Source organism: Rousettus aegyptiacus, unplaced genomic scaffold, assembly GCF_014176215.1.
Source record: "Rousettus aegyptiacus isolate mRouAeg1 unplaced genomic scaffold, mRouAeg1.p scaffold_m13_p_3, whole genome shotgun sequence".
Taxonomy (NCBI): domain Eukaryota; kingdom Metazoa; phylum Chordata; class Mammalia; order Chiroptera; family Pteropodidae; genus Rousettus; species Rousettus aegyptiacus.
In genome coordinates, this window is record NW_023416306.1 from 49668197 (window position 1) to 49690582 (window position 22386).

The 22386-nt window shown below is 36.2% G+C and overlaps 1 protein-coding gene across 1 annotated transcript in view; it reads left to right on the forward strand.

Moving 5' to 3' along the window:
* The window catches only part of JAK2 (Janus kinase 2), an 84588-nt gene that overhangs the window by 20095 nt on the left and 42107 nt on the right, over nt 1-22386 (forward strand). The window contains exons 3-5 of the mRNA XM_016138353.2: nt 9800-10050; nt 18554-18677; nt 19889-20006. Coding sequence (XP_015993839.2) covers nt 9825-10050; nt 18554-18677; nt 19889-20006 — 468 coding nt within the window. The 5' untranslated portion in view covers nt 9800-9824. The remainder of the gene's footprint in view (nt 1-9799; nt 10051-18553; nt 18678-19888; nt 20007-22386) is intronic.

A 22386-nucleotide genomic window follows, 5' to 3' on the forward strand; every position in this document is an offset into this window, starting at 1 on the left:
GCCAGCAAGACTTATGGTAATGAGTACCACAAGACTATAACGAAGAAGCAGTTAACAGATGTGCAAACACTCAAAGCAACTATCTCCCTCAGAACAGAGGGGGCAGACAAAAATGTCCATCTCCATCTTGTCCTGAGAAGTGTCCATTTGCATACTTTAAAAGCTGCATCCTGATGGCAGGCTTTAATTTAACAGGCATGTAGGGCTTGGCTTTGATCCTTCCCGGAGATAGGGGAAGCTGGCAGTCACCTTCCCTGCCTTCTCCTCCTAGCCTGCTTTAGGTTACTAGTGTCTCCCTAGAAAGAGCTTATATGCATATCTGGTGCCCTACCTTTTGCAACTGCTTCCTGAAAGATGGGCTTTTGGATCACCTGGCTCAGATAGCCAATGAGGCTTGCACTCACAAATCTCACAGGGCTGTAGCAAACAAAGATGTGCTCAATGGGCATAGGAGCACCCCTCCCGCCATGAAGCTTTAGACCTGGGCCCAGCACAGAGGGCAATAGACAAAAGTGTCTGTCTTCTTTTTTGCCTGGAAGGGGCCAGTCTACATATTTCCCCTGCTGCTGCCTAAGGGTCTGGCTTCCATTCACCTTGTATCTAGGTTCTGAATGTGATCTTCCCTTGTGGGACACTAATGGTTCTTGGCACACCCTCAAATACTGGGAAATACTAAGATCAAAGACAATCAAAAAGGTTTGAGAGACAATTAGGAGCTTGGGCAGGGGTGACTGACAAGGTTCAAACCTTACTCAAGACAAATCTGTCAAGAGAAGGAGAGGTGGCTGCTTTATGTAATGTTCAGAAACCAACACAAAGAAAATCTCGAAACAAAGGAATATATTTCAAACAAAAGAACAAAAATAAGTCTCCAGAAGTAGATCTTAATGAAATGGAGATAAGTGATTTACCTGATAGAGTTCAACATGAGAGATAAAGATGTTCACTGAGATCAGGAGAGCAATACATAAATAAAATGAGAATTTTAACAAAGAGAAAACATTAAAAAGTACTAACAAAATCATAGAGCTAAAGAATGTATTAACTGAATTGAGAAATTCAGTTGAGAGATTCAACATCAGACTATATAAAGCACAAGAAAGGATCAGTGAACTAGAAGACAGGGCTGTGGAATTCATCCAACTAGAGGGGCAAAAGAAAAAAGAATGAAAAAGAATGAAGATCACTTAAGGGACTTTTGGGAAACCATCAAGCTGACCAATATGTGCATCGTAGGGGTCCCAGAGGAGAAAGAGAGAAAGGGACAGAAAGATTATTCAAAAAAAAAAAATTTTCCTTAGCCTAGGAAAAGAAACATACATCCAGATTGAAGAAGCCCAGAGGATACTAAATATGGTGAATTTGAAGAGACCCATTACTGAGACAGATTACAATTGCATTTTCAAAAGTTAAACATAAAGAGAGAATCTTAAAAGCAGCAAGAGAAAAGCAACTTACTACCTACAAGGTAATTCCCATGAGACCATCAGATTTTTTAAAAAATTTTATTTTTAAGCAAAAATTTTGCTGGCCAGAAGGGAGTAGGATATAGTGAAAGGAAAAAACTGCTACCCAGGAATACTGTGCCCAGCAAAGTCATCTTTCAGAACTGAAGGATAGTTTTCCGAAGAAAAGCTGAATACACAGTGTAAAAAGATATAAATTGTGACATCAAAAACATAAAGTGTGGGAAGAGGAAAGTAAAAATGTAGAGCTTCTGTGCATTTGAAGTTAAGCTGTATTAACTTAAAATAGACTGTTATAAAAATGCTTTATGTAAGCCTTATAGTAACCACAAAGCAAAATCCTATAGACTTTACAGAAAAGATAAAGAAAAAGGAGTCAAAGCATTCCAGAACAGAAAATCAGATCTCAAAGAGAGCAAAGGAATTATAAAACAACCAGAAAATAACCAAATATTAATAGTACATCTATATCAATAATTACTTTAAATGTTAATGTACTAACTTCTCTCAGGAAAAGATAAAGAGTGGCTCAATGGATTATATATATATTTTAAAAAGACCGAATTATATGCTACCTACAAGAGATTCACTTCACTTTTAAGGACAAAAGATATTCCATTAGATGGAAGCCAAAAGAAAGCAGGACTAGCTATACGTATATCAGACAAAATAGTCTCTAAGCCACAGACTGTAACGAGGGGTCATTTTATCAAGAGGATATAACATTAGCAACTGTTTATGCACCAAATAGAAGAGATCCTAAATATATAAAGCAAATATTAACCTATCTGAAAGGAGAAATAGACAAATAGTACAGGATTTCAGTATCCCACTTTGAAAAATGGATACATCATCCAAACAGAAAATCAATAAGGAAACATTGGAATTAAACTATACTTTGGTCACCTAAGATCATATGATCATTTCAATAGATGCAGAGAAAGCATTTGACAAAATTCAACATTTTATCATGATTAAAAAATCTCAACAAATTGGCTATAAAAGTAACGTACCTTAATATAATAAGGGCCAGATTAGACAAAACCACAATTAACATCATCCTCAGTGGTGAAAAGATGAGAGCTTTTTTTTCTAAGATCAGGATCAGTACACAGATGCCTACTCTTACCACTTTTATTCAACATAGTACTGGAAGTCTTAGCCAGAGCAAATAGGTAAGAAAAAGAAATAAAAAGCTTCCAAATTGGAAAGGAAGAAGTAAAAAATGTTTCTATTTGCAGGTGACAAGATCTTATATATAGAAAACTCTAAAGATGCCACCAAAAACGGTTAGAATTAATAAAATCAGTAAAGTTGCAGGATACAAAATCAACTTAGAAAAATCATTTGTATTTCTATACACTAACAACAAACAGTCAGAAAGAGAAAGTAAAAAAAAAAATTCTTATTACAATTTCATCAAAAGAAATAAAATACTTAGAACCAAGGAAGTGAAAGATCTATACAATAAAAACTATATGACATTGATGAAAAAAGTTGAAGAAGACATATAAATGGAAAGTTAGTCCATGCTCATGGATGGGAGGAATTAAAATTGTTTAAATGTCCATACTATCAAAGGGATCTATGCAATCCCTATCAAAACTACAATGTCATTTTTCACAGAAATAGAACAAACCTAAAACTCTTATGGAACCAGAAAAGATCACAGATAGCCAAAGCAATATTGAAAAAGAAGAGCAAAGCTGGAGGTATCACAGTTTCTGATTTCAAACTGTATGACAAAGCTGTATTAATTAAAACAGTACGGTATTGGCATAAAAACACACATTGATCAATTAAACAGAATAGTGAGTTCCCAAATAAACCCATGCATGTATGGCCAATTAATATATGAGAAAGGAGGCAAGAATCTACAATGGATAAAGGATAGTCTCTTTAGTAAAATGTGTTGGGAAAACTAGATAGCCACATGCAAAAGAAAGTAAACCCCTATCCTACACAAGATCAACTCAAAATAGTTTGAAGATTTGAATGTCAGACCTGAAACCATATGCATTGGTCTTGGCAATGATTTTTTTTTTTTTTGGATTTGACACCAAAAGCAAAGGCAACCAAAATAAAAATAAACAAATGCAACTATATCAAATGAAAAAATTTCTGCTCAGCAAAGGAAACCATTAATAAAATGAAAAGGCCACCTGTAAAGTGTGAGAAAATATTTGCAAACTATCTAGTCAGGGGGTAATATGTAAAATACACGAGGAATTCATATAACTAAAGAGTCAACAGGTACATGAAAAGATGCTCAACATCACTAATCATCAGACAGATGTAAAGTAAGGCCAGTAAGATATCACCTTACATCTTTAGAATGGCCGTCATCCAAAGGACAATAAATAACAAATATGAGGATGTGGAATGTAAACTGGTACAGCCACTATGGAACAGTTTGGAGGTTCCTCAAGAAATTAAAAATAGAACTACCATATGATACAACAATCCCACTTCTGGATATGTATCAAGTGGAAACTTAATCATTATCTTGGAAAGATATCTGTACTCCTATGTTCATTGCAGCATTATTCACAACAGTGAAGGTATGGAAATGACCTAAGTGTCTGTCGATGGATGAATGGATCAAGAAAATATAGTGTGTGTGTGTGTGTGTGTGTGTGTGTACACTGGAATATCATTCAGCCTTTATAAAGGAATACATGCTTTTTGTGGCAATGTAGATGAACCTGGAGGACAAGTGAAATTAGCTAGACACAACCATAAATACTGTATAGTACTACTTATATCTGGAACCTTAGGGGAAAAAAAGTAACTCTTAAGAAATAAATAGAAAAGTGGTTGCTGGGGATGGGGGGGGATAGGGAGAAATTTGTAAAAGCTATACATTTTCAGTTAATAGATAAGTTCTGAAGATCTAATATCTAACATGCTGACTATAGTTGAAACTACTATATTATATAACTGAAATTTTCTAAAAGAGTAGAACTTAAGCCTCCCCCTCCCCCAGAAAAGGTATATGATAAGGTAAGGGATGTCTTAATTACCTCAGTGGTGGTGGGGGGGGGGGAGGATCTATTCACAATTTATACAATGTAAATTATCACGTATACTTTTAAGTATACATTTTCAGTTAATAGATAAGTTCTGAAGATCTAATATCTAACATGCTGACTATAGTTGAAACTACTATATTATATAACTGAAATTTTCTAAAAGAGTAGAACTTAAGCCTCCCCCTCCCCCAGAAAAGGTATATGATAAGGTAAGGGATGTCTTAATTACCTCAGTGGTGGTGGGGGGGGGGGAGGATCTATTCACAATTTATACAATGTAAATTATCACGTATACTTTTAAGTATCTTACAATTTTATTTGTCAGTTATAACTCAATATAGGTGAAAAAAAGTGCTTTATTTTGTATTTGTACACTGGAAGTCCAAGAAACATTAAAATGCAACTGTAGTTTTGCATTAGCTTACTTTTGATATTTAAATTTCTGATCTTGGATTGTGCCCGCGGGCGCACAGGTTGGTGCAGCTTGCCACTGTCAAGGGGCAAGCAGGACCAGGAATGCAAGCTTTCTGAGAGCAGAGGCCTTGGATGACTTGTTCAGCACTGTACTCTAAGTACCTGAAACCATGCCTGGCTCATAGAAGTGCTCTCAACTCAACAACTTTCAGAGGAGCCATAGAACTTGATTGTGCTTTACTTTTTCTATCTGTAAGAGGAGGCTATTGATCTCAGAGACAGCGCTGGCATGTAAACTGACACTGCAATGGCAGAGGGAAATCTGCTCAATATATCCAGGTGACTCCTGGGGTCCCTGCATTATCTAATGCACATATCACCGAGAAGCTTTTCCAGCTCCAGAGTTTTATGGGCAACTGACAGGCAGTCTCAGGCCTTGAGGAGCACCAGTCTTTCTGCTAAACCACCCCAGGCCCGGTATTGGGAGGTAACTGGACTATGGCCTACAGCGTTATCTCTGCCACTTTTACCTATAGATCCAGCATAGGCAGCAACCATCTGCGGATCACTAGGTAGCCCTGAACAATCAAAGCCAGTGGCTGACTGTGGCCTACTGGGCAGCTCCTCTCAAGGGACAACAGAACCACTGCACCCGGAGTCTGGCACTAGACCACAACAGAGCAATTCCTGACTAGCCACATAAGCAGTACACGCAAAGGGTGGTCTCAACAAGCGCACAAGCCTGCTGGGGCAAATCCCATTCAGTGGAGTCAGCACCCACATAGCAACTCATACCATGTGGTTGTAGCCAATTCCCACATTTAGTCAGCCTGAGCATTAATCCCACCCACTGATGTACTAACACCTATAAAGGCTTAGCTGCCACAGACGATCACACACAACTAACACAAAGATCATGTCACGTCCAGAGCCCCTGGTATAGGAGATTAGAAAGAGTGTGCCACTGGGCCACACAGGACACCTTCCATATAAGGCCATCTGGCCAAGGCTGAGAGATAAAACAAATCTCCCTAACACATAAAAGCGAACACAGAGAGGCTAATGAGAAAACAAAGAAACATGCCACAAACAAAACAGGAGAAAACTCCAGAATATAAGCTAAATGAAATGGAGGCAAGCAACATACCAGAGACAGAGTGCAAAATAATGGTTATAAAGATGCTCAATGAACTTAGGGGGAGAGTGGATGAGCTCAATGAGAACCTCAACAGAGATAGTAAGTATAAAAAAGGACATAGAAACCATTAAAAGGAACCAGACAAAAATGAACAATACAATAATTGAAATGAAAAACGCACTAGAAGGATTCGACAGTAGATTGGATGAAGCAGAAGATTGAGTCAGCAAACTGGAAGGTAAGGTAGCAGAAAACACCCAATCGAAATGGCAAAGAGAAAAGAGAATTTTAAAAAATGAGGATAGTTTAAGAGACCTCTGGGGACAACATGAAGTGTAACAATATCCGTATCACAGGAGTACCTAAAGGAGAAGAGAGAGAACAAGGGATTGAGAATCTATTTGAAGAAATAATGACAGAAAACTTCCCTAACCTGGCAAAGGAATTAGACATACAAGTCCAGGAAGCACAAAGAGTTCCAAATGAGGTATTCAAATGGACCCACACCAGGACCTATTATAATTAAAGTGCCAAAGTTCAAAGACAGAGAATCTTAAAGGCAGCAAGAGAAAGGCAGCTAATTACTACAAGGGTACCCCCATAAGAATGTCTGCTGACTTTTAATCAGAGACTTTGCAGGCTAGAAGGGACTGGCAAGAAATATTCAAAGTTATGAAAAATAAAAATCTACAACCACGAATATTCTACCCAGCAAGGCTTTCACTTAAAATGGAAGGTTAGATAAAGAACTTCCCAGAAAGGGAAAATCTTAAGGAATGTATCACTAACAAGCCGATATTACAAGAAATGTTAAAAGACCTTCTGTAAAAAAAAAAAAAAAAAAAAGGGGGTGGGGTGGGGAGAAAAATCAAATACAGATAATAAAATGGCAGTGAGTATGTACCTATCAATAATCATTTTAAATGTAAAGGAATTAAATGTTAATTAAATTTCCAATCTTGTTTAGCTTAACTACATATAAAATTTCTTCTTTCTAGATTTCTCTTCACAAATCTTCGAAAATTTTCTCATTCCTTCAATTTCCTGCTTCTCATTTGGAGATAACCAACTTTAGGACAAACCCCTTTCCTTCGATTTCCATCAAAAATTATCTCCATACTATATACCTTCTGTTACCAAAAACATACACTTTCTTCTCCATCATAATTAGAATTCTTAATTCTTAGAAACCTCAGTTTCTAGTAGTAGCTAAAAAGTAAGCATTTAATATTTTTAATTGGCAGATTTATGAACCATTTTGTAACCTCTAGAAGCATAGGCTTTTGTTGGTAATATATACACAATTTTTAAGAAACATTTTGTAAGGTATTCAACATTCATTAACATTCTAATTTACCTTTTAGCTTTTCTGTAATGAGAAACCAAAAGTAGTGAACTCAGATTCCTCTAATAATTAATGTTAATAACTCTAAAAGTATGTATTTCCAAGCCAATAAATATTTTAAATTGGTAGTACCATCTGGAGGCAAAACACCATATTATATATATTACTGACAAATATAGAGGTCATGCACATACTCTTTTTATTCTCCATCATCAGTATTTATAACATCTCTGAGGAGGCAAACCTAGTTTCCTTAGGGAGTGGTGAAATAGATGGAGTGACCGGTGATCTCTATACTCCCTCAGAGTGTGAGGGTAAGGGCGGAGGAGAAAATTCCTGATTATTTTTAGATCTCAGGGAGGCACTGCTATCATTGGGCCATCTAATAAGTCTGGGTCTTGGTAAAGGATCACAGAAGCCCGTACATAGGGGATTTCTTACTGCTTTTTCTCCCTTTTGCAAAAGAAAAAATAATCTAGTTGTGGGATAGTATTATAGAGAACCGTTTACAAGCCAAACTTATTAGTATCCTCCCTCCCTTTCCACGTTGGTTTGGAAGGAGGCGAGGCCCCAAAAGGTTCTCCCTGCAAGAAAGTACTGCAGCTTGTTTTGCTGACAGCTGGGTCTACCTTCTGGGCAGGCAGGAGCTAGTGAGTATGTAAGATGCTGGGGAGGAAGGAGGAAAAAATTCTTCCCTGATGGGCAACTGAACTTGGGCAGCCTGGGTCAAAAAAAAAAAAAAAGGAAAAAAAAAAAAAAAAAAGCACCGAACCTTAACCCCTAAATTGCCAGGAGTCTGAATGAAAGCGTATTACTCTGCACGTTGAGAGGTGTGTGGATGCACCCTGTGGCACCTGAGGCTGAGCACCCCACTCCCCACCCCCATCTTCCTGGCAGCTTCTTTCTGTCCCCTGGCACTGCGCGCAGCCTCCTGGAAAAATGGAAAGGATGGGGCAGGGGTGCTGCTGGTCAGCCAGCCAAGGGGTGTGAAAGAAGCTGACAGTTCTACAGGAAAATTCAGAAGAGAAAGACTTATTAGTATAAAGTAAGGCTAAGGTAATTAAGTCTGCCTTTCTGTAAGAGGAAATCGTTTTCTAGGAGGAGGAAAAAGGCTTGAACATGAGGTGTCTCTGACCATTTACCCTGGTGTTTGCAATAAAGATCTAATTGAAGTATGGAGTTATAATTAATGCTCACATTAATAGGCCAGGTTTCCCCATTGGGGAGTTTATAGTGTGGCCATGCAGTGTTACAAAAGAAAAACAAATTTCTACTTCTCAGACCACAGGATGGGAAAGGAAAAGAAACATACCTCCGCATGGGAGACCCCTCTTCTGCTTCGGGGAGGCAATTGCTTACCATGCGGCTTGGGTCTCCAGCATGGAAAAGCCCTTTTGCACAAGAGAAAGACCTTCCTCTCCAATGATGGGGAGGAAAATAACACCATGGGTGAAGAAATCAATTAGGGAGGCAATTGAGGTTGCAGGCGGAGAAACCAATTAGGGAGCAGAAAACAACTGTAAGGTAATAGGTCAGAATGGGAATGGTGAGAAAAGGACCCCCGCACCCCTGGTCTAACTCAGGAGAAAACGAGAAGCTCCAAAGGAAAGTGGCCTAGAATACAGATAAGAGAGGAGGCAGAAGGGCATCTAGCCAAGAGGGGCGAGGTCTAGGTCTTAACAAGACCGCCTGGGTCCAGCACCACTTACCATTGGGGAGATCTAAAACCCATTCTTGCCCTGGTGGCATTGAGGGGTCCTCGGTTCTTTCTGCTGATGCAGTAAGAATTACAAATCAGTGAGTTTTAGGAAAAGTAAGATTTATTGAAAACACATTTCAAGAAAGAAATGGGTTGTGCGAGAGAAGACTGCAGCCTTGTAGAGCTTCAGGTGTGAGTCATATTGGCTTCTGGCTGCGTGTTTACAGGGCTGGTGCTAGATGATTGGCATATGAGGTCATTTTGATTGATATTTGGCTGTTATATAACCCTTTGCCTACTGTGCATGTAGTTACCTAGAATGCAGTCTGTTATAATTAGATTAATGAACTTCCAGGTATATGCATGATATTATAATGATGGTGTAATGAGGCTAAGGTTACGGAAAGGTTAGTGTAGAACTAACTGCCCTTGTGCTTGTGGCTGGACCAAACCAGCGGCTATTTTATGGCTTTTTACTTCTTCATGCCCCATTATTTAGGGGTAATTTCTAACTGTAAAATGGGTGTTTCAGAGAGGTCCTAAGGGAGGTCTTTGCAGGGGGCCTTCATTCCCCAGTCACTCATGTCCGCTTAACAACCTAACAGATTTGACAAGAGTCTCTGTTGTCAGCGAGTACTCCTTTGTATAGAAAGGATACTTTATCAATATCACTTTCATTTGTAACTGTATTGTTTTCTCTTACAGGCAAACATTCTGAAAAAGACTCTGCATGGAAATGGCTTGCCTTACAATGACGGAAATGGAAGGAACATCCATGTCTCCTGTACATCAGAATGGTGATATTCCTGGAAATGCCAATTCTGTGAAGCAAATAGACCCAGTTCTACAGGTGTATCTTTATCATTCCCTTGGGAAAACTGAAGGCGATTACCTGAAGTTTCCAAGTGGGGAGTATGTTGCAGAAGAAATTTGTGTTGCTGCTTCTAAAGCCTGTGGTAGGTTTTAAAAAAATATATATTTTTTTCTTCTGAAGAAATCATTGCTTTAATCATACTACTCTAATACATGTTGTATACTGCGTTATTCTTTTTTTTTTTAATGCTTATATGGCTAACAAATGTGTTTTCACATGTATAAAAAAGAGCATCACTAGAGTAGAATTTAAGGTAAATCTGCCTTGGGTGAGTCCTATAGACTACGTGTTTGTGTTTCCTTAAAATTCATGTTGAAACCTATTCCCCCAATGTCATGATATTTTGAAGTAGAACCTATGGGAAGCGATTAGGTCATCAGGCAGATCCCTCATCAATGGAATTAGTCCCCTTATAGAAGAAACCCCAGAGAGCATCTTTGCCCCTTCTGCCATATGAGGACATAGTTAAAAAGAGAAATCAAAGATGAACCATCTATCTATGAACCATGGGTGGGTTCTCATTAATGACACTGAATCTACCAGCACCTTGATTTTGTACTTTCCAGCTTCCAGAATTGTGAGAAATTTCTGTTGTTTATAAGCTACTTAGTCTATGGTATTTTCATTACAGTATGCCTAATGGACTAAGACAAAAATTGGTACTGAGAAATGGGGGGATGCTGTAAAAATGTGGAAGTGGCTTTGGAACTGGATAATGAGTAATGGAAGAGTTTAGAGGTGTATGGTAGAGAAAGCCTACATTGTTGCGAACAGACCTTTAGAGGCAGTTCTGGTGAGGACTCCTGAAGAAGAGGAGAGTTGTAGAGAAAACCTCAATCTTCTTAGATAATACTTAAGTAATCTTGAACAGAATGTTCGTAGAAATACGGATGACAAAGGCCATTTTGATGAGGTCTTAGACACAAATGAAGAACATGTTATTGGAAACTGGAGGAAAAGCAGTCCTTGCTGTGAAGTGGCATAGTACTTGCCTGAATTGTGTTTGCGTTTTAGAGTTTTGTGAACAATAAAATTAGATCTTTACCTTAGCAAACTGTTGAAGGTGCAGGTTGGTGAATCCTGACTGCTTATATTAAAATGTGGAAAGAGAAAAATGACTTAAAGATGGAATTGGTCATCAAAAAGAAAGCAGAACTTAAAGATTTGGAAAATTAATGATGTCAGAAATGAGAAAGTGTGTTCAGAAGAGAACACTAAGGAGGTGGCCAAGCAACCATTTGATAATTAGTGTGGATTAGCCGTCTCAGCAGATTCCAGGAGCTGTCCCCTAAAATAGTGGAAGAATGACTCTGAAAGCAATTCAGAAATCATCAGGCCTGCCCCTCCTTCCACAGGCTCAGAGTGCAAGGCCCTGGAGGTCAGAGCATCAAGTCTAAGAGACTTACTCTCATGCCAGAAGATCTAATGGAATTTGCTCTATTGGGTTTTAGACCGGTCCCTGCTTGGGACCCGTCATTATGTTCTTTACTCCTTTTGGAATGTAAATGTCTCTCCTATGCCTGTCCCACCTTTGTATTTTGGAAGCACATACCTTGTTTGATTTCACAGGTTCATAGCTGGAGAGAAGTTTGCCTCAGGATGAACCATACTTGAGACACACCCAGATCTGATTTTGATGATATTTAGATGAGACTTTGAAGTTCAGAGTTTTGAGTTGATGGTGGAATGAGTTAAGACTCTGAGGGCTGTTGGGATGGAATGTGAAAACAGAGACTTATGCATGTGGACAATAGACTAGTAGTTATGACAGGGTAGGGACTGGGAGGAGAAGCGAGAATATTTGCCAAACAATAATGTAGAATACAACAATATGTTCCATTGGTCACAAATACTGCTTTTCCTTTATTCAGGATTGAGAATGAACTTTCCCCTTCCTCAAAGAGGGTACCCAAAAGTTGTCATCCAGTCAGAGCATCGGCCTCAAAATCCAGGCTTTCCCGATATTCTCTGTGTCATGTTCAGTTATTATTCTGCTTGGTCAGAAATCTATGAACTGTAGAGACAGTTATTCTCACATTGTATCTACAGCCTTGACAAGTTATATGTAAAATATAGGATATGAGATAATTTTTCATAGCACAGAGACAACAAAGTTTTGACTAAATTGCTATGTCAAGTTATCTCTTGGAACCCTCCCATCTCTCTCTGAGCCCTTTGCCAGTTACTCTTCCTTGACTGTGCTACTCAGGTACCGAGTATGCCTTCTTTTCCCTTCCCCAAAGGCCCTTCATTTTATCTAGCTGCAATCAAAACTTATATTAACAACCCTTTTTAGTATGGCTTTATTTGATAAAATATTTTATAACTTATAAATGGATTTTAATATTGAGATATTTGTATTTAATGAAGTATGTTGATCTGTAGTAGTCTCTAATTGTAAAAGTGTTTAGGAGAAATAGGTATATTTAAGTGACCTTTATTTTTAATTCGGTGTCTAAAGAGTAGAATGGAATATGGAGTTAATGTTGAAGCTGCACAACATGTTGTCCAACATTTTTTCAGTCAGCTAAAATTTATTGACACTGCGCCAAATCTTTTACACATGTTATTCAATACTTACAACATTAGGATGTGTAGGTACTGTTCTCTTTCTGTTAAAGATGAGAAAATTGCCCAAATTAGTCTTTTTTCTTTAACCTGACCTTAGAATTTCTTTTGATGGTTTTGGAAGTAGAGTTCGCAGGGCCCTAATCTTTAACACTGAAAATTGTGACCAATCGAAATGATTTAGGCATTCATTCAGCATTTGGCAAATGAATAAATGGGTTGGATCTGCTGTGGAAAGAAGTAAATAAGAGAATAACGAAAGGCTGTAAAATGGTGTTGGGAACCATTGTAAACTTTACTTTGATGTGAGCAGTATCACCAGGATCTCATTAGAGTAAGATTATTTTTAAGACATACCTAGTTAGAGTTAGAACCAGCATTTCAAATGTTTTGGATACCTTTTAAAGAGTTTTGAGGAAAGTCTTTTCTATCTATCCACATATGTACAATATTTAGCAATCTTTATTTTTTTGTGTGAATTCAGATGCCCATTTGATATCTTTTTTCTTCTAAAGAACTTCTTCTAATATTTTTTTGTAGTGCAGGTCTGCTGGATATAAATGATCTCAGCTTTTGTTTGATTGAAAAGTCTTTTTTTTACCATTATTTTTGAAAGACATTTTAGCTGAGAATAGAATTTTAGCTTAGTAGAGAATTATGTCTACAGTGTTTTTTTTCAGTGTTTCTTTCACTGTTTCTGTCTTGAGTTGTATTTAATGAGAAATAAGCTATTTTTCTTAACTTGGTGTCTTTTTTTTAAATGTGCCTTTTTTTGATGATTTTTATAATTTTTTTATCACTGGTTTTTGGAAATTTGATTATGACTTACTTTGTAGATTTATTTCTGTTTTCTCTGTTTGTGGTTTGTTGAGCCTCTTGGATCTATGAGTTTATAATTTTCATGATATTTATGTACTCTTTCTTGTTCCTCATCTTTTGGACCGCATTAGTTAGACCTTTTGATATTTTTTGATATCAGTTTTTTTAGATTTTTTTTTAATGATTTCCATTACCTCATCATGTTCATCTTTTGTTTTACCTTTAATAAATAGAACATATTATAGTACCTCATTTAGCTTCATAGGTAATTCTACCATCTGTGGCATTTTTGGTTATTCTTCTATTGATTGATATTTCTTCTAGTTCTATTCTCTAGCTACTTTTAAGATTTTTTTTCTGTTGTTGATCTTCAGCAGTTTGACTACAGTGTACATATGTGTTGCTTTGTCTTTATTTTACTTGGGCTCTTTGAGCATGTTGAGTTTGTGGGTCAGTGTCTTTGCTTAGGTATGGAAAATTCTTGGCTGTTATCTCTTCAATTACATGTAAATTAGGTCCATTCAGTTAGGGAAAACAAAAATAATTACTTACATAGCTTTTAAAGCCCAGTTAGGATATATTCCTGGGTCTTTAGAATGGAACCCATGTTACATACATAAATTGTTTGCTAAACAATTTATTCATATTATCGTATTTTATCCTTCCCACTATTCCGTTAACTCATTTTTATCGTTCTCATTATAAAGATGATGACATACAGGCCTAGAGAGATTAACTGTCACAAGTTTACCTAGCTAGGAAATGCTTGAGCTCAGGCTTAACTCATATCTAACTCCAAGGTAACACTGTATAACTTGGTCAGCACTATTCAAACTGGAACACTTTTGAGATGAAAAGATATGTTGTTAATAATTATGCTGGGACACTGGGGGTACATCAAAATTACCTTTGTCCAGTCAGGTTATATGCTCATTCTGTCTGTAACTCTATGCTATGTAGCACCTCTTTTTTCTTTTCTGTATAACTATTTTAGCACTGGGAGCATTTGCAGGTGATCCTCCATGCCTATGCACATTTTATGTACTCTATCTACAATTACATAGAATAGCTAAATCAGCTATGCATTACCTTTTCAGAAGCTTTCATTGACATCTTTACTCCATTTGACTTCAAGATAATTTTTTTTTCACCTTTGGTAAAGAAAACCAGAGCCAGGCAGAAGTTAAAGTGATAAAGATGGATTTTATTTAAAAACAAAACAAAACAACCAAAAAACATCGTAATTGGGGAAGATTCTTCAGTAAACAAGGGGGCATAATTCTGAATATAACCTAAGCAAGCCGGGATTTATAGCTAAGGAGCCAGTTGGGCGGCGGCATTGGTGAAAGGAAAATTAAGAGGAGGCGTCAAGTCTGGGGGGATTCTGGCTGTACCACTCTAATAGGATTCTTGCTCAAGGCAGGCCAGAGTGATCAGATATTACCTAGTAAGGAAGAGGAGTTTGATATAGCAAAGGTAGGGAATTGTTGCTAAAGGGACTTAGAAGGATTCTTGCTAAAACTTGATTCTATAAGAAAGTACCTGGATGGGCCTTATTGTGGAGAGGGTTCAGAGGAGCTTGGCTAAAATTTGGTCAAGCAAAGAACCTTTTCACCTCTTCTCTGTACTACTGTGTTTTTTTGTGGTCTACTATCATTATACTTAGCCTCTTGAGTTATAATTCTTCAGTGGCTTCTCTTTGTCATCTCCTACACTATGAGATTCTTAAAGTTAGGCACTATTTTTTGTTTTTGTATTTCCCATACCCATCCTGTGCTTGTTATAGTAGTGGTCCCCAATCTTTTCGGCACCATGACTGGTTTGTGGAAGACAAATTTTCCACTGACCCCAAGGAGGTGGGGGCTGGGGTGGAAATGGTTTCAGGATGATTTAGGCACATTACATTTATTATGCATTTTATTTATATTGTTATTACATTGTGATATATAATGAAATAATTATGCAACTCACCATAATGCACCAAGCTTAGGAGCCCTAAGCTTGTTTTCCTGCAATTAGACAGCCCTATCTGGGGGTAATGGGAGACAGTGACACCCAAAATGTGTTGCCATGTCCAGTTTACTCCATTATCTCATTTTGGTTACTGTTACTGCAGAAAACACTGCCTTAAGAAGATAGGATGTTGGAAATAGAAGCAGGCTTTCCAGCACTTTTGTGGCAAACTCAGGGTATTCCGGTTTGACTTTAATCTAGAATGTATGGAGATTTGAAGTTGTCTCAAATATACTTTTAAGGCCGCCATGATTTGCACTCCCAAGCAGTTGATCCTCTTCTGGAGCAAAGTCAATTCACCTGGCTTATTCACAAATGGTCGCAGATCAATTCCTTCCCAGTTTAGGGGTCCTTTGTGGTTGGGAAATAATACTCAAACTCTTTTGAAAGCTGAGATAGGTGATCATGCACCAGCTGGGAGAAAGAAGGCCCTGACTTAGTCTCTCTCAAAATCTGTTATTGTTTGTAACATGTCAAAAATCCCAATGTTCACTTGTTGCCCCCATAATTCCAGTTTGGCTTTGAATGCAGCCGCTTTCTATGCCAACTTGAACACAGTTGTCATTTTCCCCTAAAGTGACAGATTGAATTGGTTAAGCAAATTGAATATGTCACACAAGTAAGCAAGTTTCGCCACCCAATCTGTATCACTGAAATGTGCTGCCAGTGGTGACTATTTTTCTAAAAGAAATCTCTGGAGCTGCTCTCATAATTGAGAAACTCTGGCTAGTGATTTACCTTTAGAAAGCCATCCACTTCTGTGTGTATGAGAAGACGTGTGTGCTCTGCATCCACCTCCTCACTGCTGCACGAACAGACATGAGTCAAGGGTATGTACTTTAATGTGGTTGATAATTTTAATCACGTCCTGCAAAATGTCATTAAGTTCAGGTGACATTTTTTGGCTAGCCAGCATTTTTCTAGGGATGACACAGTGCATAGACTCACATTCAGAAGCAACCTCTTTGACCTGAGTAGTGAAACCAGAAAGCTGTCCAGTCATGGTAGCCACTCTGTCCATGCATATACCAACACAAAATGACTAATTCAGTTTTCCTGTTATGTAATCATTGAAAGACTTCAATGGTTCCGCACCTGTGGTGTTGATTGGTAACAAATGTGCACATAACATATCCTCGTGCACATCCTCCTGAAAAATATAGCACATAGAAACAAGCATTGTTGCCTTGTCAACATCAGTAGACATGCCAAACTGGATTGCATACTACAGTGACTCATTAACCTCTCTAACAGTTATGCCTCTGCTACTTCATCACTTTGTCTAGTTATGGTGCTAACCAAAAGAGGAACATGTGCCACCTTTTGAACTGCAGCCTCTTCTAAAAGTTCACAGCAGATGTCCTTAGCAGCAGGCAGGAACAACTCTTCACCAATAGTAAAGGGTTTCTTAGCTTTAGCAATGTGGTTAGCCACTAAAGGGTGATGATGTTCTCAGTGCAGACACATTTGATGAAGTGGTGGCTTTCAATAATAGTTTCTGTTCTTCGTGTTCACATTTAAAAAAACAAAACAAAACAAAACTCCAAAGTCTTGTCTTTTAATACAGGGTGCTTGGTCTCCATGTAGTAAAGCAGTTTTGAAGGGTACATGATGTTGGATAGCCAGTCACCACATATTATACAAAGTGGGCTTGGAGAATGCAAATCATCTGTTGCAATAAACCTGTAATTTAAGTATTGATATTTTCTTTTAAATGCAGCTTTCTTTTTGTTGGCAATCTTAGAGTCTTCTGCTGTCTCATCATTGGGTCTTTCCTGCTTTTCAGAGAAGCTCCTCAGTAATGTTTGTTTTTTACTCATTTTGGCTAGAGCTTACCAAAAATGTGACTAAGACAAAGTGCGCAGTATGGGAAAAAGGCATGGGCTGATATGGTAAATAAAATAATGGGCAGGCCATGTGCAGACTAAAATAAGTGTTGGATTCTAACTTAAAGCCTGTCACCAGATGCTTTTATTTGTTGATTCTCTTTATTAAATTTTTATTCTGTTAACTTCTATTCTGTCATATCCCTTCAGCTGTCCTGTCTTTGGGATTACTCTATTGTTTGCTAATATCGAGTTAGCTAATATTGAGTCAGTCTGTTATTTTCTTATATAAGCAGGTTAAAGCTACATTTTTTTTCTCTTGAACAACACTTTAGTCATATTTCATAATTTTTAATACATGATAATGATCATTGTAAATACTTTTTAATTTCTGTTGTAATCTCTCCTATGATCTGTGAGATATTTAGAAGAACTTGTAAATAGAAGAATGAATGTAAGGATATAGTTTAAAAGTTGTTACTGAATAATGTTTTTATATGTAACTTACTGAAATTATTACATATCTGTGAGTATACAGTTGTGTAATAATCTCAATAAAAATTAAAAGTTTTTGTTGTCAGCGTGTCAAGTTGGTGTCATTTTTGCCTGTAATGGAAAAGAATAAAATAAAAATATCACTAAAATAAAAATACTTTTGTTTTCTTTGAGGCTTGTCTTCAAATATATATGATTGGAGAACATGCTCTGTATGATTATTCTCTGGCATTTTTAGAGACTCTTTTTTAATCCCCACATGATTGTAGTGGAGTGTGCGTATGTACGTATGTGTGTGTGAATGTTCTATATGTGTTTGGAAATAAAAAGCATTAATTGTGTGCCTTATATGTTTTATATGGTTTTTAAAAATTTCAGTGGCCTTCAACCTTTCGTTAATGTACCTCCAAAAAATCTTTGAAAACACATACCATTGTAATTTAAGTTGACAATTAAAATTTTTCATTGTAAGTTTAAACAGTGCAGAGCATATAAGTACAAGTGTATTGTATAAAACTTGACATTTAAAAATAAAGCTATTTTGCTATTCTCTTAAAAGCAAAATATTTTAGTTATTTGATGCTCTTATCAGTTAAAACACACAGATTTGGATCAATCTTTCTGTAGAGACAACTGAAAAAATTAGATGATGTATTTTTTAAAATCTGCTTGAAAGAGTCCCAGCAATTGTATCTTAAAATATAAGTGAAAAAATATATTTTTTTAAGAATTCAGTTTTAAGTCATGTTGAACCAAAAGATTTTAACTGCTACTGCATTTTATGCTGATTTCAAGTTATTACTTCAGACCCACTACAAATTATAAATGTTAATGTAGCTATTTCTTTTTCTGGTTCTTTTCTAGGAATCACACCTGTGTATCATAGTATGTTTGCTTTAATGAATGAAACAGAAAGGATGTGGTATCCACCCAACCATGTCTTCCATGTAGATGACTCAGCCAGACATAATGTACTCTACAGAATAAGGTACTTTTCTCCTTTAAAGTGACTCGCTTAATGGTAAAAAGACAAAGTGGGAGAAATTAATTGAACACATTTTTTAATTGCAAGGTGCTTGATAATCAGACCAGAACCAATCAGCATTTAATCTTCTTCATTTAAGACTTTGTTTCTCCACTAGAGGAAATATTCATACATGTTCTTTAACTAGAATGCTCTGAGAATAAAGCTGTTCTGGTGAGGTGCTGCTTTACCCCACTTATGGTTATCATTAAAAATGTTCAAGGATGAGTGAGCATGGCTTTACCAGCAAAATCCTAAATGTTTAGAATACTGCTAGTTTCCCAGGAAACGATGTTTTATGCAATAAAATATAATCTCACATCTCTTCTTTTTTTACAACTTTTTTAAAAAGTTGAAATGATGGAAAGACTTCGCCAGTGTTTATTACAGCCTCGAATTATAAGTTAACTTATTAATAATTTATGATAATATGTAATACCAATTTAGAGAAATTCAGAGGTGCTTCTCTACTCAAAAGGTTGAAACAAAGAAATACGTTTAATCTATGTCTCTTATGAAATAGATCCATTCACTACAGAGAGTCAGTGTTGCATAATAAAAAAGAGCACAGACTCATTCTTAATTTTAAAAAGAAAGGAAGCCTTAATTAACTAAGACTCAGGAGAAACATCTTTACCATGATAAAGAGTATCTATAAAAACATGTAGCAAATAATATTCTTAAATGAAAAAATGTTAGAAGCAGTCTCTTTAAAATTAGGAATAAGATAGAAATAAGGATAGGATCTTCTGTTTGGGATTTTAGTGGAGTTCTAAACAGTACAGTAAGACAAGAATAAAAAAGGTTCATAATTGAGAACAAAGAAATAAGTCATTATTTGGAGATATGATTGTTAACATAGAAAATAACAAATCTACAGGCATCACTAATAAGTATATTTCTACATTTTTCTGTTCCCTGTTGCTTCTAAATTCTGTGCATGAAAGAAGGCAGTATTTTGATTTTACAATTATGTTTCTTATATCTTCTACCTATATTTTTAGTATGATCTCAATCCACATTTCCTTTGGTTCCCAACCTGTATTTAGTGCTGTTAGCTGTGTTTTCTGATTATGGAATAATACCTGTTAGTATGCTGGAAGTGGTTATATAAACATAGTATGTTTATATTTTAACTGTTTGGAGGCTGACAGAATGTTTTAACTGTCTTGTAGATTTTACTTTCCTTACTGGTATTGTAATGGCAGCAACAGAACCTATCGACATGGAATATCTCGAGGTGCTGAAGCTCCTCTTCTTGACGACTTTGTCATGTCATACCTTTTTGCTCAGGTATAATTATATTATCTTGTACATGTGTTAAATGATAAATATCTTGCTGTGTAGTGTACCTTTAATCAGGAAAATCTTCATATACGGGAAAACTGATGTTCCGTCTTGCATAGGTGCAAATAGGTAATAAAATTGAATCTTTTATCACTAATTTTAACCCTGTGGTTTATGGATAATAGAATCTCTTTTACAAAGATTCCTTGAATTGGCCCTTCTGAATTTTCTTTTTTTATTTTAGTGCTTTAGATTACTTTAACAATTTTACAAAGCTAAGACTGAGTTTTACAACATGATTCATATAGACATAAGTGGCTGGACTATAAGTAAAATTTCTTTAAAGAAGTTTTTTTAATTCCTCAACAATTTCAGACTTAAGTAGTAGAGAATGAAATGTTAAGATACTACATGACTACATAAAAAGTGAACTATAATAGTTTGTGTAGCTCCTCATATGAGAGTGGCTGGATGTTGATACTTAGAGAGCTGTGTTCCAGTTATTTATTAATAGTATTATGTTAAATTTTTGTAGTGTATTTGAGCATTTTGTAATGCTTTTTTAAAAAAATCCATTACCTTGATTTAAACGATAATTGAAGTGTTTTATCATTAAGTAACTTTTGTTTTTATGTGCCAGAAGACTAAGGAGTAAAAAATAAAGGAAAAAAAGGGTATTCGTGCTTTTGGGCAAAGATACATTCTTGTTATCTCCAAGGTATCAGATTAAGTAGTTCTAAATTAGATTTGCTAATATCATAAGAAATAATCCCACAGATCCTCATGGCTCAGTTTTCTAAGATTTTTAGTAAGTCTAGCTCAGTTTGTGAACAACAAAAAATATTTCTCTTCTGAGATATGAGAGTAACCTACTTTTTCTTTATTGTGGTAAGATATACTTAATAAAATTTATCATTTACCTATTTTTGACTAGATGGATCAGTGCCATTAATTAAGTACATTTCACATTATGGTGTAATCATCACTAGCACCTATCATCAGAACATTTTTTTATCTTCCTAATTGAAACTTCAACCCATTAAATAATAACTCTCCATTCCGCTCTTCTTCTGGCCCCTGGCAGCCACCTGTCCACTTTCTCTATGACTTCCCCTATTCCAGGTGCTTCATTTAGTGGAATTATACAATATTTATTCTTCTGTGACTGGCTTATTTCTCCTAGCATAATGAATTCAAGGTTCATTCATGTTATAGTGTGTGTCAGAATTTCCTTCTTTTTTAAGGTTGAATATTCTCTTGTACGTAGTACCAGATCTTGTTTATCCATTCATCTGTTGATGGATACTTGGGTTGCTTCCACCTTTTGGCTCTTGTGAATAATGCTGCAATGAACATGGGTATATAAATATATCTTTGAGCCACTGCTTTCATTCCTTTGGATATATATCCAGAAGGAATTAATTGAATCATATGGTAATTCTATTTTAATTCTTTTGAGGAACTGCTATACTGTTTCCCATAGCAGCTGCACTGTTTTGTATTCATGTTTGTAGTACACAGTTGTTCCAGTTTCTTCACATCCTTGACAACACTCACTATTTTTTTTTTTTTTTGATAATAGCCGTTCTGATCGGTGTGAAGTGGTATCTTGTAGTGTCGATTTGCATTTCCCTAATGACTAGCAATGAGCATTTTTTCTATAAGCTTGTTGGCTTATGAAATATATGAAATATATTATGAAATATATCTCTTTGGGGGAAATTTCTATTTAAATCTTTTGCCCATTTTTTAAATCATTTTTGTTGTTGTTATTGAGTTATAAGTATTTTTTATATTCTGGTTATTAACCGCTTATCAGATTTATGATTTGTAGATATTTTCTCTCATTCCATAGGTTTACTTTTCACTTTGTTCATCGTGTCTATGCACATGTTTTTAATTTTTATGTAGTCCAATTTATCTATTTTTTATCTGTGCTTTTGGTGTCATATTGAAGAAATCATTGCCAGATCTAATATGAAGCTTTCCCCTATATTTTCTAAGTGATTTATGGTTTTAGCTCTTACAGTTAAGTATTTGGTACATTGTTAAATAAAGTTTTATATATGGTGTAAGATAAGGGTTCAACTTTATCCTTTTGCTTATGAATATCCAGTTTTCTCAGTACCATTTGTAGGGAAGACTGTTCTCTATTGATGGTCTTGGTACTCTTTTCAAAAATCATTTGACCACCAGTCAACTTTTATTAAGCTTCTTTTGTTTCAGTAACCATTAAGAAAAGAGAGAGAGGGGCTTTTGAGGATGGTATACTATGAGGTTATGACTTCTTGCCGCTTTTATCATTATATTATTTCATCTGTGCTATAGAACTGATTTCTTATGAAGGCATGTTAGTTAAGTCTCATTAATAAGGCAAGGTTTCCTA